Genomic DNA, 26,955 nt, shown 5'->3' on the forward strand with positions numbered 1-26,955 from the left:
ATTAATAAAATCCAATGTATATTAATATACATTATTAAACACACACACACACACACACACACACACTAACTTATTCTTATATGTTTAATTTTTCGTTTCTTTCTTTAACGCAACACGTTTTCATTCATAGTAAATTTGCCATTCATAAATATTTTGGCGCCAAAATACCTTCACGTGTTGGAGCGTCATAAAAAATTTTAAATTCTCTTATTACACTTTTACACTTTACTTTTATAAGTTTTCTTTATTTAATTAAACAAATAAATCTCGTATGTTTTTTCTTTTATGAACCCCTGTATTTGCTGTTAATATTTTTTGTTTTGTTTTTAACTCTGTAACCAATCGTAGTGTTTGGCTCGTTATTTATTTATTATCATTATTATTATTATTAATAAAAGAAATAATAAACTGCTTTTATCCATGTAAGAGACGCCATTTTTTTGTTGTTGTTGTTGTTGTTGTTGTAAATCATTAATGACAAAATACGCATGCGCAAACATCTTTCCCGAAATTAGTGCGTTTTTTTCTCTTCTCGTATTTCCCGACAAGTTCGTATTCTTTTCAGGGTAAGTAAGTCTATCTCACCACCACTCATATTTTACTAGTTGAACAAAGTGCAAAAGAACAGAAAAAAAAAGAAGAAAAGAAAACAAACACGTAAATTAAGTTTTTATTTCTCATACCCTTAACATGGTTATGTGAACGCATGCGGCAAACATGTGAACGCAACAATTACTTCACGTAATTTTTTTACGATATTTGTCCGAAAGGTAAATTCCATGTTTTCCCCTCAATATCGTTACTTAACGAAAATAAATGAGCATCGATCTCACCCGTTTTTCATTTTTCCCTTAATCATTTAAACGAGACCTCCCGGTTTATTTGTTTGAAATGTTTACATTTTCCAATCGATTTCATTGATTTTCCCGTTTTCAAAGTCGAAGTGACTTGTTAATTTACTATTTAACTACGTTTACCAGGCGTTGCCCGGGTGCATGATGACTCTAGATAATAAATAAATAATAAGGTAAAACTATACAAACACCGTGACAGCGAATTAACCCTAACCCTAAACCTAACCCTAACCCTAAACCTAACCCTAAACCTAACCCTAACCCTAACCCTAACCCTAAGGCTGTCACGGTGTTTGTATAATAATACCAATAATAAATATTGTAATGTTTACATTAAAAAAAAAAAATCTGTAAAAAGAAAACACCTATTTCATTATGATCGCCATATCTGAAATCATGAATTGTGAGCGTATTAAAAAAATCTCTTATATTAAGCCGCAAAACTTTTGGCGGCATTTCTGTAATATATTTTTAAAATTGTTAAATTCCCATTTATATATAAAAAAAAGTTTGTAATTAATTGTCAATAATTGTTTTTATTTTTAATAAAATTAAATTTATTAATAATTAACTAAATTACTGAAAACAATTTTATATGCCGACCGTGCTGAAATAAAATTATTTAGAAACCTATTCTGAACATAAAAGTGGCCGTGTTAACTATTCCTTATGTGTACTTAAACAATTGGTGCAAAGATGCAAAGAACGTTATTTGGAAATTCGTTTTTAACATGGGGAGAGAAGTATGTTTTATAATTATTCTGTACGTTAACAAAAAAGATACCGTAAAACTTGAATTTAACTTTACTTTTGAACCATTATCGAGATTTCAAAAATATGAGTCAGAGTCAAAGAAGAGTCATATCACAGCCATTTTTCTTGCTCTCGCAAAACGCTCGACATTACTTTTTTTCAACGCGAATAAACGTTTTAAAATAAGTACCAACACTAAAAACGGCGGACCTGTACGAGAGTGCTCCTCCATAAAAATACGTGTTTTACACCTTTTTTTTTTTTCTTTTTACTTTTTTTTTCCGACGATTATCATAGATTACAAACTTACTAATCATATTAGTAGGAAAAAAAAAAAAAAATTTAATGACTTTTAAAAAGTGGGGGAGGTCACTTTCTTGTAACAAGGTTCTCCTTCATTACTACCTGACTGACTGGTGACTGCCCATTTCTGTGTCACCTGATTAGAACGTTATAATGAGAACGTGACCCCCCCTTCTTAAAAGTCATTAAATTATTTTTTTTCAGAATTTGTTCTGCTAATATACTTAAGTTTGTAATCTATGATAATCGTCTGAAAAACCGTAAAAAATAAAATAAATCAAAAACACGCATTTTTAGTGGGTGGGCACTCTCGTAGGTCCACCCTAAAAACTTATTCATCTAAGAAGAAAAATAACTTACCTTGCCTTTGATAACATTTATTTGTTATATATTTGTTTTTGATCATTTTTCGTACCTTTGTCTATTATAAAACAAATCCGAAAAATACTATAAAAATAGCACGGTACCTGCATAAGCACTAAAAAATGTAATAAATATAATACCGTAAAGATGAAATACTTAAAAATCATATCTAAAACAATACGGTCCGTATTCTTCTGCATAAGTGCCAATTCCTCATCCATCTCAAATCCGGCCTAAAATATAATTGTGAATGTCTTTTTGAATAACACCGGTTCGCAATTTCCGATTTCAGATAAAATTTTCATGACAATATTTTCCATTTTACCAAAAATCCATTTTGTTTCCCCTGATTTCACATTTAATTTTAGTAGTAGTGGATATGCAATAAAAAAATAATTCAATTATTTATCCAAATTACGTGTAGACAAGAAACGCAAACATACAGGATTCTTTCTTATAGTTTTATTAAACAGAAGATACTTTTCTTTGTACTTTTCTCATCTTGTTACATTTAAGCCGATATAACTTCCGACCGTCCACAGGTGCATCTTTTTTTATCTGTCCGATCCGAGAACTTTTTACGAAATTAAAGGACTGCGTTAGAAAAGTGAAAAACTTCTTCACACGCAAAGAAGAATGGAATCTCAGAATGATTTTTTTTTAAATTTAATCCGCGGAGAATAATTTCGCACGTTTCCCGAATTCAACACGAAAAAAGATTTTCAAGTTGTCCAAGAAGGTTCCCAAGTCCGATATAAAGAAGCACCTGATGGTTAAATCGGGCGAAACGTTATGAAAAAATACATAAATAACTATTAAAAAAGAAGAATGTTAGTACGAAAAATTCAAATAATAATATTTGAAAAGAAAAAAAACATGGTCGGAAATAGAATGTTGAAATAATTAAAAATGAAAAAATATGCTGAAATGTTATTTTTACTGATTTCTTTTTCGGTTAATTCTATCTAAAAAACTAAATTAAAAATAATTTGAAGAAGATAAATATATTTTCATTAACTTTAGCTAACACAGCGAAAACAGTCTGTCACCCCACTATTTTCACGTTTGTAGAGCAAGGGATTCCGTGTGTGTGTATATATATATATATATATATATATATATATATATATATATATATATATATATATATATATATATATACACACACACACATGTAAAGATGAAAAATAGAACACACTAGTATATGTGTGTATATAGTGTGTGTGTGTGTGTCTGTATATATACACGCACACGCCACACACGCAAAGATGAAAAATAGAACACATTGGTTTGTTGTATTTTTTTTTATCCTTCCATATATATATATATATATATATATATAAGTACACTGGTTTAGAGCCTTTATAACCCCTTTTTCTGTTTGTTTTCCTTATTGAAATTAACAAATAAATTAAATTATATATACTTATAGTCGTCTTAAATTGTAATATATATATATATATATATATATATATATATATACACACATATATATATATATATACACACACACAAGCTAGGCGATTTTTTAATATTGGAAATTAGTTTATGGTAAAAATGGGTATTCTATTTTCTAGTTAATTTCTTAAAATATCTTTAAGTTTATCAGATTTTTTCAGCGCGTGAAAATCGGAGATACTGATCCGCTGAAGACGCTTAAATTTTTCTATTTACATTTCGCAAAAATATTGCATTATGTTTTGTGGTTTTTCATAAATGCGGTGTTTCTGTTTTGTGACAAAAGAATTACAACGAGTGCTTTTTTGTTTTTGTTTTTTGTTGTTATTTTTTTTTGGCGGCACGTGTTATCGGTTCCATATCTAGTTACCGAACGTTAAAGACACGATTTTTATGTTTTGCAAAGAGAAACTTTTTTATTAAGTATTTTTCCATTTTTATTTTTTCTTGACAAACGATGTCCGAACGAATCGCCATCGTCTGAATTCAGAACGCATCAGATATGATCTCACGTGTCTGTGTTTTCGTCTACGTAAATATAAATACACATTGGTTTAGGATTAAACGAATTATAATAAATGATGATTATGATGATGAAAATGTCTACATTTTGAATTATTTTGTCTCGAGTCACTCACGGGGCAACGCCGGATAAACAACTCTTAGGAGAAGGTTTCCAAATTCTTTTTTCAAAAACGCCATTTCTTCGGTTTATCATCATAGCATCTGCAATATTTTGGTGTAACTAAGAAACGAATACTCATAAGATTGACTTGAGGGTAATACTGATTTATTTGAGTCTTTTCCTTGTTTTTAATTTCTTTAAAAACAAGAGAATAACTTGAGTGTCTTTATATTTTTGTAAGCAAGTTTGAATATGTCGTTAATATTAAGCTTACGATATTAATTTGTCGAGATTTAAAAAGTTGTCAAAATATATATATATATATATATATATATATATATATATATATATATATATATATATATATATATATATATATATATATATAAACAAATAAATATTATCCAAGGCAAGATTAGTTACTTTTCTTCCTAACTGGATTTTTTTAATGTTTTTATTTAATGTAAAATGCTTGTTCGGTTCTAAAAATGAGTAATGTTGAACGCTGCCAGAGAGCAAGAAAAGATGGCTGCCATGTCTTTGAAGACTCGATATTCACTCCAAAATAATAAATAAAACAGAATGGAATGGTGGCAGAAACCCACCCAACAAATGTTACGGTAACATTTATTGGGTGAGTTTCTATCACCATTCTGTTTTATTTATTCATTTTTTTTTTTTTTTTTTTTTTTACTGAAACCTATCGGTAGGTAGACAGATATTCATGAAAAAGACATTTGTAAAATTATTCATGAAAAAGACATTTGTAAAATCTAGCGATTAGGTTTAAGAATCTATTATTTGAATTAGAGAATTAGAGGAAGTAATTAAATTTTCAATTTTTCACAAATTCAACTAGTTTTTTATATAAAAAATTAAAAATTCAAACAGTTAAAAAAAGTTATTTAAAAAAAAAAAATCACAAATTATGCATATATGTTATCTTTATTGGTTGAATCCAATTTTAGCGTTACAAATTCCAGAGAATTTTTTGAGGATCGGCACTATTGCTAAACGAATTATTTTGTGCTAAATAGTATTTTTTGATTAAAAAATAACCATTGTAAGCATAGAACAAAATATCGGAGCCGGTGATTTTGTTTAATTTAAGGGCGGAGGAGACGAATTTTCACTTAAACGAAAAAATGATTAAACAGGATTTGTTTTTTTCCTTCAATTTGGGGTGGGGGTGGTTGTGGAATTTTCCTTTTATTTAAAATAAAACAAATGAAAAAAAATTATTAAACAAGATTTGAACAAAATAAAAAAAAAACAAAACAAACATCATTAAACATTATTTTACATTTGTACAGATTCGGTAAAATAAGTTTCGAGAAAAGCGTAATGCACATTGAAGGAAAAAAACTTAATCTTGTTTAATAATTTTCTCGTTTGTTTTACTTTATTTTAAATAAAGTGAAAAATCCCCCCTCCCCCAAAAAAAGAAAGGGCAGGTGACTCTCGAAGAAAAAAATTGACCAATCAGATTAAAAGATGATTTTATGAAGAAGACAAGAAGCGGACATTTTTCTTTTCAATTTTGATGATGGCGATAAAGTAAACAAAATCACCGGCTTCGATATTTTGTTCTATGCTTACAATGGTTATTTTTTTAAACAAAAAATACTATTTAACGCAAAATAATTCGTTTAGCAATAGTGCCGATCCTCAAAAAATTCTCTGGAATTTGTAACGCTAAAATTGGATTCAACCTCTTTATTTTTGTTTTCTGAATAAATTTTGTTTGCTATACATTGTTTCAACTGAGTTACTTTTCCTTTTGCTTATGTCATGTGACCTAATATGTCCTACCCACTATGTAATCTTATTGGAACTATTTTTACCCTTATTTTTCATGAATAATTATTTTTCTATCTTATTGTATTTCATAATTTTGGGATGTGTTACTATTTGCGGCATAACAATTTCGTAGGTACCATTTGTTTTACTTGAAATTCAATATTTTTTTGTTATAATATAGAAGCACCCATTTTTCATTGTCAGTGGAAAAAAAAACGTTTGCTCCCTACAGTATCCAAATATTTTCCATCATTTTAGATTTTTTGAATATTAACTGAAAATGTATTTTATGTAAACAAAAAGCAGTTTTACTAGAGTTATAGTTTTAAATATTAAATTGGTGCAAATGTTGTTTTTTGACATTCAACTTCAACTTTCATAATAAACTTTATTAATCGAAATAAGAACCATTTAGAATTGACACATTTTTTCCAACAAGAAACAAGTTTATTTATCCATTAGCATAGAAATCCAAAGTTCTGGAAGTGGTGAAGTCATTCGAGTTCGGCATCATCTCGTCTTTTGGTGCATTTTTCGCACAGGAAGTTGTCGAGATGCTTGAAAAAGTGATAATCGGTGGCCGAGAGGTCCGGTGAATATAGTAGATGAGGCAGACTCTTGTAGCCCAATTCGTTCATCTTCTGCAGGGTCAGTTGAGCAATACGCGGGTGAGTGTTGTCATGGAGGAGAATTGGTCCATTCATATTGAACAATCTCAGGCACATACGTTGGAGCTTCTGGTGCATTTTGTCAATTTGTTGACAGTACTTTGCCGTAATTGTTTTATCCGGATTCAAGAAGCTGTGATGAATGAGACTGGCCATAGCCCACCAAACAGTCACCATAACATTTTATTGGTGCAATTTCGGCTTTGGGAAGTGTTGTGGAGCTTCTCTGGCATCCAACCACTGTGCCAAACATCGCCAGTTGTTGTGGAGGATCCACTTCACGTAACAATCCGGTCATTTTTGCTGCACAGAAGGAGCGTAGAAGACACCTCAAAACAACGATTTTTTTTATTATCGTTCAATTCATGCGGCACCTATTTATCCAACGTTTTTGATTTCTTTATTTGCTTTAAATGGCAAACGGCTGTTGGGTGGTTGACCTCAAATTCAACAGCAACTTCTCGTGTGGTTTTGTGAGGGTTCGTTTTTCAAAGGTTCGTTATAAACCACAGTCGGCTGGCTGCGACCATCTTCATCTTCAAGGCTCTCGTCACCATTGTGAAATTTCTTGAACCACCGTTGTGCCACAATGTTCGTTAGTGGTTCCTGGGCCAAACAAATCATTGATATTATAAGCTGTCTTGGCAGCTCTTCTGCCCAGTTTGAACTGGAACAAGAAAATTATGCGGATTTGAATTTTGTCCATGCTGTTGAAAAACCTGCAAAAAATGAATGAAAAGATTGAAAACGGTAACAAATAACACGATTCGATAGAGCGAAAAATGCGCTTCAAACTGATATATAACATGGCTATATATATCAATGAATTAATTCAGAAATCATATATAAAACAAGTAACATATGTGAAAAAAATGAAATTGTTTTTGCATGAATCTAATATTAAAAATATGCACAATTTTTTTTTTTTTTTTTTTTAAATGAAAACGCATCATGGATGTTAATTAAAAATATTTAAAATTTTAAATTTCTTATATACTACGAAAAAAGCCTCTAACATTCATGTTTAAAGAAATCAATACAACTCAAAGAAAAATTAATTTCTTGAATTAACTATTGTTTGTCTATAAGAAGTTATTTTAACTAAAACAGATATAATTACAAAAAAAAAAAAAAATTCTATATGATTTTGATAAGTTCCCAGGAAAATTTTAAATGCAATTTTATATTTCTCTTGTGTGCATGAACATGGAAACATCAGCATAAAAAGTTTTTTAATGAATAAAAAATATATGTATTTTTAATGAATAAAAAATATATGTATTTTTAATGAATAATAAAATTTAAGAATAAATCAATTAATGTAATTGCTAAAATTTAATCAGTTATGCAGTTACTACCAAAAAAATGTTTTAAACAATATTTTATAAAAGTTTTCAAACTTTAAGTAAAAAACATGGAAATAAACATCATACTAACCCTAACCCTAACCCTAACCCTAACTCAGCACCATAAATCCTGTTGTTTACACTTTGCCTCATGTCCAAACAGACCACACTGTCAATTGTGGTGGGGGTTTCTCCAATTATTCTAGCAATCTTGCTGACCATTCCTTTTATCCTACCAGTCTAAAACACTGTCCCTTCTCCATCTTATAATAATCTTGGGAAAATGAAAAATGTACTTGGGATACCTTCTACCCTTCTAGAACTTGCTTCTGTCTCCATCTCTTTCTTTCCAATTCCTTCCTTAGGGTTTGTTTCAAACACCTCTTTCTTTCTCCTAATTCTCCAAGTTCTCTTTATGCCTCCTCACGTGTTCCCAGAGTCTCCTATTGTTCATAGTGAAGCCTTAAAATCCAATACTGCTAACCTTTCCAAGCCCCCCCCCCCCATATGCAGATCTTAATTTCATTAGTTTCTAGACATCCTTTATTGTTATTCACTCACTATCAAACTGCCTCTTGAGCTATTCCATGAGTTCAGCCCTGGGTTTTCCCAATATGAAGATCCTGTTAGTTTGAAAATCAACCCTATTGTTGTTAATAAGGCTATCACTCTCACTCTCTCTCCAAAATTTTTTCTGAATCACCAATAGCCATACTTGGAGTCCTTACCATGTACAAAACTTGGCTGCCCTTTACTCAATTCCTAATCCCTTTTTGGCTCTTTTCCAGAGTTTTCCCATCATGGCCACTCGTTTTGTTAGTCTTAGCCTTGCTTATTCACAAATCAATAGCAAGAACAACAACACTGGCAAGATCAATAATGAGAACAGCAATTCTAATGGTTATTGAATAATTTATTATTTTAATTTCAACTCTCATGTTTATGAAGGAAACTAGCAGGGAGACCCAATGTTGCCTAGGGTTGAATGAGGATCACCGAATGTTCCACACTTCCAATACTTTTATTGTCATCAAAATCGGTGAAATCACCCATTTTTTAATCAAATTGATTGTCTGTTCTAGTCTACACACAGATTTAATCCACGACACATTGTAGTCTACATTGCACTGTAGAGAACTTGCTGTTCATTTTATAAAATTATTTTTATATGATGGTTTGAATTAAAGTTTAAAATGTAAAAGTCATGTTTCAATCGTGCTCTATACAAAAACATTCATTTTGAATGTACCCCATCTTACCACAGAAACTACTGTTGATTTTATATGCCAATCCCTTCTGCTTGTGTGGTGATAAAACTTCTCAAATGCACTTGTATTGTTAGGCTATATAAATGTGTTAACTTTGGTCAAAATCAGAGTTTTTGATTATCAATTTTCGATACTAATCACAGGCATTCCAATACAAAACCTATTTAAGAACACTCCCAAACACATAAATTACATTTGTGTAAAAGTAAAAAAAAAATCACCCAGTAGTTTCGGAGTCCATAGGGAATGAATTCAAACACATGCAAAGTGCGTCTTAAGTATAGATGAAAAAGCTTCTAATACTGTTTAATCACAAATTAATTTCTCTATTTAATTCTTAGGTCAAGTTGAGTTTTGACGTTATCTTTTAATTTCATTGTAAAACTGATTTGTTTTTGTTTTGTTTATTTCTGGAAAACAATTTCTTTATAAAAGAAGTAATTTAAAACGTATGCGTAAGCACGTGGGTTGCTAATATTGTTGTGGCTGATAAGTAAAAATATATGAAACTGTTTTAATTTGAATTAGCAAAGCATTAGCATGATTAGCAAAAAAAAAAATCTATCGTGTGTTGTATGATGTGTGAAAATGAAACCTGTTTAGTGAGAGGGTTTCATGGAAAGAAACAATATGAACATGTGTGTGTGTGCGTGTGTATGTATTTATATTAAATGGAATTAAATAATATAGATAGATTCTTTAGAAATATCAGAATAGACAGAAGAGTTATAAATGATCTTTAAAGTGTTTATAATTCTTATATATATATATATATATATATATATATATATATATATATATGCTAGTGTATGTATGTGTGTGTGTGTATATATATATATATATATATATATATATATATATATATATGTACTAGCAGTTCAGCCCGGCTTTGCTCAGACATTATGTACTGTTCATAACTTTGTGTGTGTGTGTATATATATATATATATATATATATATATATATATATATATATATATATATTAAAAAGTTTGACTCCTGTCCAGGTGTAAAATTTCAAGTATTTAGACGCAAAATTAGTTGTGGAGTTTGGTAGAGTCTGCAAAGGTCAACTTTTTCGGCTTTGATTTCTTGGCAGCCAAATTTTTGCCTCAAAACTGATTAAAAAGCTTGATTGCATGTCTGAAGACCCTTTATGTAAAATTTCAAATGTTTAGATCCAAAATTTGCTGAATAATTTGCTAGAGGTTGCAAAGGTCAAATCTTTTGAACTTTGACACCTTTGCAGCCAAATTTTCAGCCAAAAACTGATTAAAAAAACTTGTCCTATGTTTGAATACACTTAATGTAAACTTTCAAATGTTTAGATAAAATCGGCTGAATAATTTGGTAACTTTGATCCCAATTTTGACCCCCTTAACACTTATTGTTTTGGGCTCAAATCAAATCAAAAAGTTTGATCCATGTCCAAGTAGCCGACATCTAAAATTCCAAGTGTTTAGACCCAAAATTGGTGGAGGAGTTTGGTAGAGTTTTCAAAGGTCACATCTTGGAACTTTGCCCCCTTGACAGCCAAATTTCTGGCCGAAAACTGATTAAAAAGATTTTTGAAAATCTCAATACCCCTTATGTCAAATCTCAAGTCTGTAGACTGAAAATTGACAGAGTAATTTGGTAGGAAAATGTACACACACACACACACACACACACACACACACACACACACACACACACAGGATTAAATCTGGACAGTATAGAGAGATGTATGCAGAACTGTATGATCATATTGAAAGAATGGATGCGAGTTCTTGGGTTACTTGATGTAGAACAGTTGAGGTTGCAGACTCAGTTTAAGGAATACATGCTAGGAAGTGATAATGAGAAAGAGGGATCAATAAAAACGTCAGAGATAGATTGATTTGTAACTTAATTTCTAAAAAACTCCCCAACACATGACAGCATGTAAAATGGATGTTAGACCTATAAATGATGATGAGAAAGTCATTAGAAGTAATAATAATACTAATAACCCCCCCTCCCCCGAAAGCTTTGACATTTATTACAGTATTTAGTTACTTTTTTAATTTTATTGCAGTGTTTATTTTTATTTCATTGCAATGCTTATTTTTATTGTTTGTTTTTGTAAATTTTCTTCTGTTTTCCTGTTTAGTACAAAACATTGTAAACCTAAATTCTTTTGCATTCAAACAGATTTATTTGGGGGGGGGGGACAGGAATCAAAATGTTGACTTGAATGGTTTTATATAATAATTTTGCAAATAAGAAAGAGAGCAGAAAAATCATCTATATATATATATATATAAAAGCGAAAATGTGTGTATGTACGTATGTATGTATGTTTGTTTGTGTGTCCGCTAAAAACTTTCGACAGACATGACGAAAATTCACAAACCCGGTATCATATCGAAGCTCAATCCTTCGCTCGAAAAATATCGAAATCGACAATTTTTGACAGGGAGGTCAACAAAAACGGTCCTCTCGTGACGACAACCGCTTCTACGCATGTGCCAGATGACGTCATGACCTGATTTACTTTAAATAGTTGAAAAACTGACTAAATTTCATGTACGTTGTGTTAGCTCAGTTGGTTAGCGTGTTGCTTCGTTATCTAAACGTTTTGGGTTCGAATCGTGGTGTGAGATGTCTTTCTTTTTTTTTTTTTTTTTTTAAATTTAAATATTGAACCAGTGTTATTTAAGCCATTTTTCATGTGACGTTCATTTTTCTGTTTTTTTTTTTTTACTTCGCTTATCCACCCACGACCGCACTCCCAAAAACACCTGGGTACCCACCGATTTTTTAAATTTTAATATCGAAACAGCCATTTAAGCCATTTTTCACGTGTTCGTTTTTTTGTTTTTTCGATTTTTACATTTAACATCGTTCGTTTGCCTTACGTTAGTTTTTTTTTTTTTTTTCAATGTTTTGATTACCCTCCTCCCACCCGCTTAAGGTTTAACGTTTTCTTTTTTTACTTCGCTTATAACAAACAAACCTGGTCATTGACCTCATTTGCTGAATAGCTATTGCTCTACGACTTCCGTGCGTGCACCTGTCAATTTGGTTCTTACTTAAATAAATTCAAACATCTTTCAGTAACTCATTCTGGCTGGCCAATTTTATTTTCAAACTTCGCCTCAGGGCTTCGGGTTCGATCCTACCAACTTTATCCCCCCCCCCCCGGTTTCTTTTTTATTTAACAGCGCACACACACACCTCCAAACACTCGGGCAACGTCGGGTACCCCCGCCAGTTTATTTTATAAAATTAAATATTTACACCAGCTAGTTTAGGAGGAAACATATCACCATCGCCGCTTAACATATCAGCATTACATCATGGAACCACGTAATTTTAAGTTAGAGATTTTTTGTTACATCTGTTTTATCATATTTCGTTCAGTGTTTGTCTGGCATGTGTTGGGCAGCTTTAAGAAATTAACATCCAAACTAACTTGTGGGCGGATTTCGATTTATTTCGCTTTTTTTAAAATACATTTTTACTCCTTCCATGTTTTCATTGGACTCTTCTGCGAACTGAATCTGCTACCTCAACTGTTTTACATTTATTAATCCAAGAATCATCACCCATTTTTTTTTTTTTTAATGTGGCCATACCATTGGAGCCTTCTGTTCTCAATAGTGTCCAAATTCTATCTACCTCTAAGTCATAGAACTAAACTTCTCTTTAAAACTCACATTTCACAGTAGCCACTTAGTCTCCATGGCAGTTTATATTATTGGAGTGAATACAAGTAAAAAAAAAAAAAAAAATGGATAAAACTTGTGGAGAACGCTCTGTTTTACAGTTGTTTTAAACATGGAATGGAAATTTAAATTTTGTTCCGTTTCAATCTTCATTTTTTTTTTTTTAATTCCGCATGTGCCCTCCCCACCCCCAAGCAAAAGTAATCGATAAAATAATAAAAATTAAGTCGACATTTCCAATGTGAACGGTGAGTTAGACTTATGAAAAAAAAAATACCAAAAAGGTTATACGAAATTGACTTTTTTTCGTTTAAAAATTAAATTATTTCGTTTTTTTTTTTGTTTTTTTTTTAATGTATAAAGTACGATTAATGAATGTTATTCATTTATTTTCGATTTTTTTTTAGGGGGGGTGGGGGTGCATGCACAATTAAAAAAAATAATAATTAAAACAGAATGAGATTTAAATTTCTTTCCATTTTTAAAAAAATGTATTATGTATATATATAAATGTTATCTACCTCTGCTTATATATGAAAAGCATTTTGTGTGTGCCTGTGTGAAGGAGAGATAGGGAGAGAGAGTTTGTCCCTATAGACTCCAAAACAGTTGAGACGATTTAAAAAAAAATTACACACAAATGTACTTTGTTTCTGGGAGTGTTCTTAGATAGGTTTTGTATCAGAATGCCTCTGATAAGTATCGATAATCGAAAAATATCCAATTAAAGAAGGAACAGTCTAACTTGATTAAAGTTAACACCCTTATATAGCCTAACATCACAGGTGCATTTGAGAAGTTTTATCACTACAAGCAAAAGGGTCTGACATATAAAATCAACAGTAGATTGTTTGATAAGACAAGAGGCGCATTCGAAATGAACCAGAATACTTGACTTTTACATTTTAAACTTTAATTTAAACCATTATATAAATTTAATTTTATAAAATGAATTGTAGGTTTTCTACAGTGCAATGTAGACTACAATGTATTATTGACTAAGTCACTGTAGGGAGGTATGTGAAGCTTCCTTCCTGTGCACCGCTGTGGGTCCTTGACTAGAGCAGGTAATCAATCGATTTGATTGAAAAATGGTCGATTTCACTGACAAAAGTATTAGAAGTAGGGAATATTTGTTGATCCTTATTCAGTCATAGGCAACGTCGGGTTTCTCTGCTAGTTAACAAATAAAATAATGAGTTATTATTAGAAAATGGTACTAATAAAAAAACACTTTGATCCTATGTGATAAAGTTGTGAATTTATTGTTGATAAAATAGAACGCAGCTGTCTGAAAAGCTATCCTAGGCATATGAAGTATTTTCTGAAAGAAATTAATTTGAAATAAATCTTATATATTTTAACAACATGGACCAATGATAAAGAAAATAAAATGGCTAGTCAGAATCAAATAATGTTAGGTGCACTGCTATTTAGGTCTAACTTCGAAAATCCAACTGACTTAATTTCATATTTCAAAAAGGTTTGAGAATAATTTGAAAATACAAAAGAAATAATAGAAATGTTAAGAGGTTCAGCGATTAGAACAAGAGTCCATGAGGAAAGACCAGACAAGCCTCAACGGTATGGTAAAGTTAAAGACTATACCCCACCCCCCAAAAAAAACATTGAAGAATAAAAAAAAAAGTAATATGCTTTTACGAGTTGCACACAAACGTACATAGGATTGCTCGATCTTATTTTCTTTTTAGAAATCCGATTATTTTGAAAATCTATATTACACCCTCTTCTATTGAGTAAAGTAACTAAACCTCAGGATTCCAACACTGATAATTGAGATAGTTTATTACTTTAGTTACTTGGCTTTGCGCATATTCTAATATTAGGTACAAAATCGCCTATTCACTGCTGCCCAGAATTGAGTACACTTTTCTAAAAAATATTAAAAAATAGCTAAATAGAAATTTTAGATGGCAAACAAGTCCTCTCTCGGATAATATAAATGAGAAGAGAGGTCGTTGGGGGGGGGGGCAATTACGTTAAAGTTAAATAGCAACCATCTCTATCCTCCTGCTATGACACTTTTTTTAATTCCTGAGTTATTTCTAAAGAGAAGTAGAGCAATTATTTTGATAAGAAAGTTAAATCCTCATAAATGATGTAACTGACTAAATTAAATGGTGCCAGTGAAACGCTCACTAATCTGATCAGAGCAACCATTACCCTCCCCCTCCACCCCATTTAATTTGTTGCTAAAAATAGCATTTGCAATGTCTATTCAGAAACCTCAAAACATTTAAAAATGGCTGTATCTTACACAGCCGTGCTTTAAACATAGTCAATTAGATATAGGATATTCTCAGGTAGGAAGCAACAAAAATGTTTTCCTTTTAATTTATGCCTTTTTTCTTAACAAGGAAGTCACAGGCCATTCGAGGACAAAGATCAATAAATGCGACATGTTTGGCAAGACAACGCTGATGATCGGTAGTCGTGGAAATTAGGTAGAATTTGATTATTTAAAAGGATGGCCCAACAAGAACTTGTTTATATTGAACTTGAAAACGACTGTTATAGTCAGCTAGGAAGCAGCTCTGTGGTATTGTTTTCCACAGGTGAGCAGTTTTAGGAAAGAAATTTTGCTCTTGGAATTTTTGTTTAGCTTTAGGTACAGATAACCAGGGAAATTATTGATAGTGAGTGTTTGTTGTGAATGTTTTATGGAGGAAGGCATAGATTAAAGTTCAGTCAAGCATTCTTCATTTTAAATAGCTAAATTTGCAATATTAAGACATCTTCTCTTTGTGAACTCATTGATAAAAGTGTTCACTTGCTAACTTCAGAAAAGGTAATCACCTTCTGTTAACATAAGAAATTAATGAAATACTGTTAAAAGTAATGAAAAAAAAATACTTCAATACTTATAATATAAACACATGTAATTTGTATAACCAAAATAGCAAATTGTTGAAAATAAATTTTTATTTATGATGTAATTAGGTTAGCAACGAGAAATATTGTCGATTTATCAAATGAAAAAAGTATTTCTTCATTTCTTTTTCTCCCTTACATTCCCTCTTTGTCCTGCTCTAACCAAATATGTCAATCTGTTCAACAAATCCCTAAACTCCATCATGAAAAGTCTTGTGAAAAAATACACGATTGAACCCAGAACTCCAACTTCCAACGTAGACTCCCACTACTATGTCTTGTTCTCCAACATCAGGGGTCTACGTTCCAACCTTCCAGAGGTTGAAACCCAATTACGGGAGACCAAACCAGACCTATTCTTCCTAAGCGAAACTGGCATTGGATCGACTATTTCCCCAGATGAGTTTGTAATTAAAAGATATTCTAATTTAACATCCAAATCTGACCCCCAAGATCGATATGAGCATGGAATATGTCCCTACATTAGAGATGACTTTTCATATAGTAGACATCTCCAAAGAAGACCCTAAATTGCCTCCGAGTTGTGTTTGTTCACACTACTGTGTATACATTTGCCCTCTATCGCCCCCACAATGGCGGAGTTACTATTTTTAAGTGCATATCTGGGAATATTGACCACATCTCTGCTAATCCTTTGGCTAACATTCACATCTGTGGAGACTTTAGCCCACTCAAAACAGATGAGGGGCGGGGGGTTCTCCATTGCTTATGCAGATCGTTCACAAACCCATCTGTGTGCCCGGCAACGACGGTAAGTATTTAAGTCTCCTAGACCTTTTTCTCACAACTTGCCCTGAGCTATGTTCATCCTCTGTTCTGTCTCCACTGGGATCTTTCGACCACTCTGTTGTATCAATTAAGATAAAAATGAAATGTAATAAGTCCTCAGACGTACCTCTCAATTGTACGGTATATCGATACTCTATAGCTGACTGGGATTGCTTCCATACAGTTATATCGGATCTACCTCTGCTTCCCTGTTTAAAAAAGCCAGTTGTGGGTTTCTCCAGAATGTGCTGCTGCCATTGCGCACAGAAATCACTTTTTTCATTGCTTCCAATGTAATAGATGTACTGAGACTAAAGCCGCATTAGGGACTGCCAGCAACCACTGTAAAAGAGTAATAAAGAGTGCTCAGTTTGTCAAGTCCAAAGTAGCTGATACAAAAATATTTATAACAGCGCGCTAAAAAATAGCAGATATAAAAATACTGACATAAATACAATAGCAATAATATTAATACAACTAGATCTAATAGTCGAGGAAGGAAAATAATTTGGTTATTCCCCCCCCCCCTTCAACCTAATAGTAAAAAGGAAACTTGGGAATAAATTTCTTCATCTTACAAATAAACATTTCCCACCTAAAAATACCCTAAAACTTAGCTACAGCTGAAAACCTAGAGAAAAAAAATAAAAATAAAATATCAAGGAAAAACAGTCCAACTATCGACACTATGAATGAATAATAAAGCATATACTACCGACACCTTACTCTCAGTAACTATTGGAGGCTAATCGAGGCGAACAAAACATCTTCAATCAAATGGAAAATTCTTAGAAAGGCTAAAACATGTAGTTTGCTAACTTCACCCTGTTACCTATGTTTAGCAAAGAAATATGAGATTCTTAGTTTTAAGGATTGGAGTAAATTATCTATATATATATAAAAGCGAAAATGTATGTATGTACGCTTTTCCTCGATGTCCACAAAAGGCTTCTTTTAGAGAAGCGCTTGCTCATTTCACAACTTCTTAAAACTTTTTATATCATCTATAAATTGTAATATCTCAGAGTTATCCACGGAGCTCGCATGTCTATTTAATTTTATTGACTTTCAAACGTTAATTATTCGACATTTCCTGCATCGACACGTGTTACATTCGGTTTTCGGTATAAATAAAAAGCAAAACTCGACTCTAATCACAGGCCGAAAGCCAGTTGTCTCAAGAGAGCTAAGTAACGTTTGTTCAATGTCGACTTCGTCATATCAGACTGTAGCTTTCATTTCGCTCCTCCTAATAAACAGGGAGCGGGTTTTTAAAAACAAACAAACCGATTTATTCACCTCATTCAAAACTGTCCCGCACAAAATGCTTACTGCTGAATACCTATCGCCGTCACGTCAATCAAAAACGCGCACCTGTTTTTTTTAACACTACTATTTTCCAACTGTGCGTCGTGAAGGCTTTGTTTTTTTTCACGGGCACCTGTTTTTTTTTTTTTTTTTTTTCCCCCATTTTCGGGGTTTTTTTTTCACATACCCCGAAAAACACCTGGGCAACGCCGGGTACCCCTCGCTAGTTATATGTAAAAGTTGAATTGGCTGCAAGCACTTTGGTAGCTACGCTTTAAATAAACTATAAAAAAAACTAATAGCAACTCCCCACCACCACCACAGTAGTAACAGAAAACTAACCTCTCATTCCCAGTATCTTGAAGGTAAAAGGAAATTGGATACAAAGTGGTCCCTATACACCACTAATTAATAATTATACTCACTACAAACCAACACACCCCTAATCATAGAAGATGCTAACATAAAGCAACTTAGCTAATTTTAAGGTAAGGATCATGCCCTATTTAACCTCCAGCTCTATCTCAAATGTCCATCGACCAAGCGGCAACACATTTTGCCAACAATTATATTAAGATGAGTGCACTTTACATACTCAATAATTAAACATCCGAAAACGTTCAACTAAAATAGTCTATGGGCCGAGCACGCCTTTAATTGGAAAAAACTTAACATTCTAACCAGGAAAGTAAATGAACTGAACACTCCACTAAGATGAATAAATATATACTATTTATGCATCCATTTATATGCCAATAGTTCTAGGGGTTGGATCTTGAGTCAATAGTCTAAAGATCCAGCCCCTAAGACTAAACATATTAACCTATCAAATATATATGTGCTATAGTATTAGAGAACGATTTAACTACCCGAATGAAAATAAAAAATGACAACCATCGAAAATTAGTTTTTTTTATATATATATACATTGTGACGTAACCCATAAATGGATTACGTAATTGATTGAAAATTGAAAAATTTGATTTCGGGCTAACGAGAAATGTATCGTTTTTTTTTTTAAATTTTATTTTACCAAAGGCAAATGAACATAGTTTCGAAGAGAAAAAAGACAGTGGGAGAAGGAGAGAGAGGTGAGAAAAACCTTTTGACACGCAAGCTAGCGAGATGACCGGGTCATTTGCCATCGACCTGTGCGGGTTGCTAGGCAACGAAGAATAAAGGAAAGAAAGGGGCTAAGAAAGATACTGAGAAGAGGCAGAAAGAGAGAAAGAGAGAAAGATGGAGAAAAAAAGATAAGAGGCCTTTTTGGTACAGCAGTCGTCGCTGGCCGTGCTGCCAGAGGGATGTGCAAAAGTCCCACCCCAGCGACAGAAGCAGCCTGGGAGAAACTCCATACCAGCGTGCGTCTTAATCCGGAGGGATGGATATTAAAGACATTTTGACCAACCGCTGGGAACGAAAAGAAAGAAAAGATAAAAAAAAAAAGAAGAAACTCAGTATTCATCTCCGTGAATATTTCCCTCTCTCGTATATTAAGACATTGAATTCATTTTGCCATCATTTGTTTGCACTTCAGATACACTTTTTGTTTTGATATATTTCTCGTTGGCATCTTCGAATAGTAGACAAAATTACCCCTCCCCATTTTTATAATTTTTTTTTTATTTTCACTTAATTGCATAATTCCTCTCCTTCCATAGTTAGTAATTGTTTTATAATAAAATTTAATTTCGAAATATTACCCCTGCGTGTCGTGTTTTCCGTTATTTTCATACGCTGTTCGTCGTCTATTTCTGGTTTTGAAAGAATCTCCCCATATTTTTATCGCAAGATGTACCGAACCCAGGGTCTACGTGTTTTAATGTTCATTGTATTTAATGAATGCCTTATTATTTTTTTATTACGGACTCACGAATGTGTTATAAATCTCTGCTTGCATTAATAATAATGGACTTCATAATAATATATAAATACCTTTGCCATAATAGTTACTCCAAACATCACTAAGGAAAAATAAAACTACCAATACACCATATTTATTTAAATTTTATTAATAGGCCCATATATCCCTTTAAAATAACTACTAACCCGACCATAAGGACATATACCTTATATATAAAGAAACAAATAAGTAAATAAATAAAGAACCTTAAAAGCTAAAAACAAATGAAAGAGGGAAGAATAAAAACAAAGAAAATTGATATATACATGAGTCTCTTATATCCGGCTTAAACTATAAAATAAAAAATAAATGAAAACAAAAATAAAAACACTTATCAATAGGAAGTTGCCAGCAGTAAAGAAAGGACAACCATAAAACAACCTAGCATATAGGTAGTAGCGACGATAGGAATATAAAAGTACTTTAGATCAAAGCAAGAAAAGAAGCCACCAGACTAATAGAATTCTAATACCTCCCAACTGTCAACAGTTTAAATTACATGAAACAGCACCCCCCCTCACTCCTACTCTGAAAACTAAAAACAAATGAATGAATAAATATAAAATAAAATAATGAATAAAAATGACACATGTTAAAAGGAAATTAAAGTCACTACCAATAAGATATACAACCATAAAAACAACCTATAGAAAATTTTAAATCAAGGGCAATAAATAAATGCCAAGCTAAAAGAATTACCTATCACCTCCCTACTGATGATGGCTTAAACACTGGGTGGAGCATTCCCCCTTTCTCTCACCTTCAAAAATATTCTCACATTCACAAATTGTCCCCCCCCCCCGAATGTAGATCACACCCAAATATCTTATAAAAATCAATGTAATCTTGAGACCTGTTCCAATATGAATTCTTTTTTGGTCTAATAAAGTGTTGTCCCTGAATTGGGACTCCACTGAAACATATATGCACATGTGTAATCAATAATATTTGTATAATAAATAGACTATATACCAACTCTGTCCTACATTGAGCACTCTTTAATAATCACGCAAGTTTTATTGGATTTACATCAAGGAAACCAATCAATACAACCGGTGTGTATATATATATATATTTGAACTCTTTGTGATGAATCTTCATAGTTGTTGTTTCACTGTTTTGGCCACATATTCCCAGTACAACAACTATGGAAGGCAGTAATTACTAGAGATACAGGTGCACGACTCGGCATTCCTATCCTGTTGCAGTTAATCACCTGAAGACGACCAGAGGATGAGTTGGCCGAAATATGGTGAGACAACTATGAAGATGAGGTTAACAGTCCACAAAAGAATGCATAAACAAAACACCAGATTCAGAAGGCTGAAGGTTATCACACACACACACACACACACACACACACACACACACACACACACACACACACACACACACACACACACACACACAGTAATGCCCAAACAACAACAAAAAAGCACATTATGTTCTTTTAGTCAAATGAAAAAAAGATGTGATTTGTTTTATTTCTACTTATTTTTTTTTTTTTAGGTTTAAAATCTGAACATGTCACGCTTACAGGATGGCTGGTTCCGCGAGGAAAATGATCTTTGGGATGGATATAGCCTTTCAATTAAGGTTGATGAAGTATTGTATCATGAAAAATCAAAATTTCAAGATATTTTAGTTTTCAAAAGGTATGTGCACAGCTTTAAAAATATTTTTTATTTTCTTAAAATATAAATGTCTTTTCTGTTGAATGTCTTTTTTTATTTTTTTTTTTGAAAATTAATTTGTGTTGTTTGTCATAAATTTGAATGTAATCTTTAATTATGTGACAATAAAAAATTGTCATTGCCTGAGAGAAGTTATTTAGAAGAAAATGCTGAAAATTTCAGATTTAATTATGTTACTTTGTTCTATTTTTTTTTTTTACTTTACAAAACATTTTTCCATGAAAAAATATCCCTTTGACCATTTTCTTTTTAATTTTTCAAGACTTTCAGGGTTCATTTAGGTGTACTTTACATAGCATGCATGGCAGAGTTTTCACAGGCTTTAAAAGGCCTTGTTTCTTTTATTACCTTGAAATGCTTTAAAAATATGGAAAATGTCTTGAAAATATGAAAAATTCCTTGAAAGGGCAATAAAATCGTATTCTTCATATTCAGTCAAAATTTATGTCAGAATATTTAAAATAAAATTAAAATAAATACATTCTTCTAAAATTGCATCATATTAATTCCGGTATTGTTAATAAGAGTTACACCTCTTTATCATAAAACTACCTGATGTTTCTATTTACTTGCTTCCCCAAAAAGGGACACTTTGGATAGGAACAAAAATAGGAGGGTAGTGGTCTTAAGTATTTCGTGATTGTATTCTTAGTATCACCTTCCCTAAGGATTGAACCGTCAACCTTCAGAAGACTGTCACTTGGAACTGATATATTTAGTCCTTATTTAACTACTAGCCTGGTTGCCCAGATGTTTGTAGGTGTGTGCTGAGCAAAAAACAAAAAGTTGTAGTAGGCAGGCAGGCTCGAACTCGTGACGCCAAGGCAGAAAAGAAAGTGGAGGTATGTTAAAGGGTATTGGGTGAGCAAAGAAAAATAAAGAAGGAAAAAGTAGGAGTAGGAAGCAGGCTTGAACCTGTATCGCGAAGGAGGAAAAGAAAAAAAAATGTGATATGGTTGCTGTTGTGCCGCAAAGGAGGAAAAGAAAGTGAAAAAAAAAAAATGTGATATGGTTGCTGTTGTGCCCAACGCCAAACCGGAAATGACATAGGTTTAAATTAAGGCGAAAAGAAGCGATAACTTTCGAAAATATTGGTGAAAAAAGCGACCCCCTCCCTGTAGAAAAGTGCCCAGTTGAGGGTGAAGGAATTAATGTTTTTGGCCAATTTTTTTATATTTGTCGTCCCAAAGGGTCGAGCCTAAAAACAATACAGATCTCATGAAAATCTGTCACCTCTGTTGGAAGTTTTAGGCAGACATACAAACATATATACATACATTTAAACAGACAGGTGAGATTTATATTATAGACTAGCAGGTGTGGCCAGCGTTGCGAGGGTGTTTATCGGTGTGTGGGTGTAAGAAAAAAAAGACATGTTAGTAGGCAGGTAGGCTCGAACCCTTCGCCTTGAGGCGAAGGCGGAAAAGAAAGTGAAAGAAAACGTGATATACCGTGACACTAAGAGGGCAGAGGAAGTGAGAATCGTTGAAATTAAACGATTAAAAAGTTAAGTGAATGAGTTGACACAGGCGCATAAACATCACGTACTTAACTTTGGCTGCAAGCCAGTTCAGCTTGAAGCTTTCTGTGTATTTAAAAAAAAAAAAAAGGGGGGCGTGTCCAAATGAATAGCAATTGTTTGATATGATAGGTTTTCCCCACATTGATCCAAGCTGATTGCTTTCTGGATATTCCGGCATGAAAGGCTGAGAACACGACTTCGCTTTTGATTTTTAGTTTTGCTTTTTTATATGAAAAACACGAACAAACATGCGAAAGGCCAGAATAGCAGAAATTTTATAAAATAAAAGTTGCTTAAATAAAAGATAGACATGATGTCCCTTTGCAAATTGCAGCTATTTTAATCAAAGGAGTATAAAAAAAGTTCGAAGAAATAACCCACCCACCCCCTCCAAAAAAAAAAGGCTTTGCTGGACACACAAAAAAAGAGCGCACACATTTTCGCTTTTATATTATAGATTACACCACAGATGTTTGCAAACAATTCTAGTATGAATATTAAGGAGTTTTAAAAAACATTTCATTTCAATTTATTTCATTCACCTAGGTGTATATGATATATTTTTTATATATATATATATATATATATATATATATATATATATATATATATATATATCATAATGATGTGTTTGTTAAAAAAATAAAATTTATTTAAATTTGGGCTTTCTAAATAAATATTTAATTTCTTATTTAGAATTGCACTTATTTGAAAAAATATGAAAATATAAAAAATGTTCATGATGTACATTAGGTACCTCCAACGTACACCACAGTTTTAACCTCCCCTATATGTAACACGATGTAACTGTAATTTAATTTATTACGGTCCTAACTTTTTTACCATTTTAAAATAAGAAGCTTCAAATAAACTGCTGATATTTAAAAAATATTTTTTACAGCATACAAAAGTAATGAAAATGCGACACAAAAATTGTGTTTACATTATCAACGCTTTAAAATGTTCTTATGTAGTGATGTTTTTGAAGCCGTAGACATACACGTTTTAAAAATCTAGCACAAATCAAATAGTCATATCTTCCTGAAATTTTCGATATTTATTCATTATCAAATAAACTTACATAATAAAAGTAGGTTTTGTTAAATATATTAGGGGAAATATTTTTATTTCATGTTACGAAAACTAAACAAAATGAATGTAGGTCGATAAAAATTTCAACATTTTTTAAAGCTGGAAAGATCAAATAATTAAAAAAGTTATTTTTAAATATATATAACATCCCGTCATTTATTTCACAAGTTGTAAATAAAATTGGACGTAAAATCAATATTATGTTAAAAAAAAAAACAAACACTTTTTCTTCATAATTTTTTTTTCTTGGCAATATAATTATTTGAATTACAACAACAAAAAAAAGTCTTCAGTGAACGACACGGGTTATCACTTCTTGGCCTTTTGGTCAAGATCAAAGTGTAGTATCTGTTCTTCAGATGCTGCACTTCATTTTCTTGTTCTCTTTCGGTGGAGGAGAAATCCTTCACGACTGAGACAATTTTTATTTTTGTACCTTTTCTCCACGTTAAAAAACTACCCTGGTGTCTAACTCTGTCCCGTGGGGAGGCATAGTAAATAGGTACAACAACAAAAAAAAAAACAGAATTCTAAAAACTAATTATTTTTAAAAAGCTTTAAATGATATTAAATTCAAATATTATTTGATATGAAGTTTAAACAAAGATTTTTTTATAACAGATAAAAAGTATGATTTTTGAGATAATAAAAATTGCAAATTCAAAATCGACCCCAAAAAAGTTTGTTTGGATTTTATTATTTAAATTGATAGAGGGTGATCTTTATTTTTTTTTGTTCCTTTTTTATCAAAAAAGTATGGAGGCCTGTAAGCAATATTATCTTTAGATACATGTTTCAACAGAAGGCGTTAAACTTAATCCTATTTTATTATCTCTCGTCTGTGTAGTTCGTTAATAAAAATCTATTTTTTTACAAAAGTTAAGTTTTATATTGTGTTTTATCCATAGCAAAAAATAACGTTACTTCCATTAACCATTATAATGCCAATGCCGATTCATAGAAATTGACACAAACACACAAAATGGTGATGTTGCTGTTAATGTGTACAATGCTGACATTTTACAGAATGGCGATGGAGCTGCGTAATCTACATACTTGTCATGTAACAATGTCATGATCACGTAAATTGATCAGCTAGTTTTTTGGGTATTTTTTATTAAGAAAATCAAAATTACAGTTTTTAATGAGTTTAATACTAAATTGCATTCATTATAAGATGATTTTGATCTCAATTGAGTTGTCTCTCTTATTTATAAATCATGGGTGATCAAAACACTACATCTCGCTTTGTTATAAAATTTAATTTTCTTAGTTTAAAAAACCCAAAAAAACTACTAGATCAATTTATATAATTTTTGGAATATGACATCCTTGTTCTGTGTCAAGTACATACATAATTTTTATCTTTCTGTATTTTTTTTTGAAGTGTAAATCGAAATATGCACCAAAATTTACTTATATAGTGATATAGAACAAGGAGATAGAAGCAACCTTAGTCGAAATTAGTGTTCCCAATAATACTGGGTTATGTAGAGCTGAGAGAAAATACCAAAGTCCACAAAAATACAAAGTCTTTGTACAACATGAAAAGAAACTGGAATCTTAGGAAGATCTCTATCATTCCAGGAATTTAAAAGGAGCAACTCATGAAAAAGAATTTCAAAAGATTCTTTAGAAATATACTTAGTGAACCAAGTGCAAGAGAGATACAAACAATTGCACTAAAACGGATGGTTAGAATCTTAAAATATATCTCAGTTGAAATGGATGAGATAGCGGAGGAATCTCTGCCAATCGGTAGGATGCCCCATCCCCAGCTAGAACAAACTAATAAAAAATGGAGAAAATAATAATTCAAAAAACAAAAAAAACTATGCTGCTATGAAATAATGTTTTTAAAAAAATGTCTGTATATGAAAATATGATGTAAAGTTTGCTGATAATGATAGTTTTGTGAAAAGATTTTATTGGTCATGGTGATTTTTTTTTTTTTTTTTTTTTTTTTTTTAAGCATTCTGAGAATTTTTTCATATTTTTCATAATGAAAAGATAAAAATGAATAGTTAAAATGAAGATGAAAAAAAAAAAATAGAATAATGGCAATAATAGTTGATCTGAATTAAATGATCATTCTCTTTTGTGAAAATCGCTACGTTTTTGTACATCAAAAACAAACATTTTAACGAAATGAAAACATATTGCTGACATAATATTTTGTGAATTAAACCAAGACCGTCTTAAAAGACAAGATGGCCGGTGGGCAAAAATAATTTAATCTGCTGACGTCATCACGGATAGTCCCTTTACCGGTGTCAAGCATTGCTTGACTCAAGCAACCAACTGTTGTCACCGGTAGATATCGTAACGTATTGTAATATTTCTATTTTTATTAAAATGCCTTCACGGTGCATCGTTCCGAATTGCAGAGGAAATTATCGTAAAGGACCGAAAGTTACAGTATTTTCATTTCCGAAAAATAAAGAATTATCTTGTCTATGGATTAATGCAGTAAAAAGAAAAGATTTTACACCATCTCCATTCAGCAAAGTAAGTTTTAATGTGCTCCCCCCCCCCTGTATTTAACACGATGTAACTATAATTTAATTCAAGATTATCATCCTAAGTTTTTTACCATTCAAAAGAAGAAGCTTCAAATAAAATTGCTAAT

At 31.8% G+C, this 26,955-nt stretch overlaps 1 protein-coding gene and 1 pseudogene across 3 annotated transcripts in view; both read left to right on the forward strand.

Annotated features, from left to right (window-relative positions):
- Positions 1-442: 442 nt before the first annotated feature.
- The window catches only part of LOC145268166 (spermidine synthase-like), a 71,655-nt gene continuing 45,142 nt past the window's right edge, over positions 443-26,955 (forward strand). The window contains exons 1-2 of one of the 3 annotated variants that reach the window (XM_080123376.1): positions 443-566; positions 21,528-21,673. In XM_080123376.1, coding sequence (XP_079979502.1) covers positions 21,543-21,673 — 131 coding nt within the window. In that variant the 5' untranslated portion in view covers positions 443-566; positions 21,528-21,542. Of the gene's footprint in view, positions 771-21,527; positions 21,674-26,955 lie in introns of all 3 variants that reach the window. The other 2 variants (XM_080123377.1, XM_080123378.1) reach the window with 2 other exon arrangements.
- Positions 24,635-24,767, forward strand: LOC145268466 (U2 spliceosomal RNA; annotated as a pseudogene).

Source organism: Euprymna scolopes, chromosome 43, assembly GCF_053919585.1.
Source record: "Euprymna scolopes isolate OS-2025 chromosome 43, ASM5391958v1, whole genome shotgun sequence".
In the NCBI taxonomy this organism is placed as follows: Eukaryota; Metazoa; Mollusca; class Cephalopoda; order Sepiida; family Sepiolidae; genus Euprymna; species Euprymna scolopes.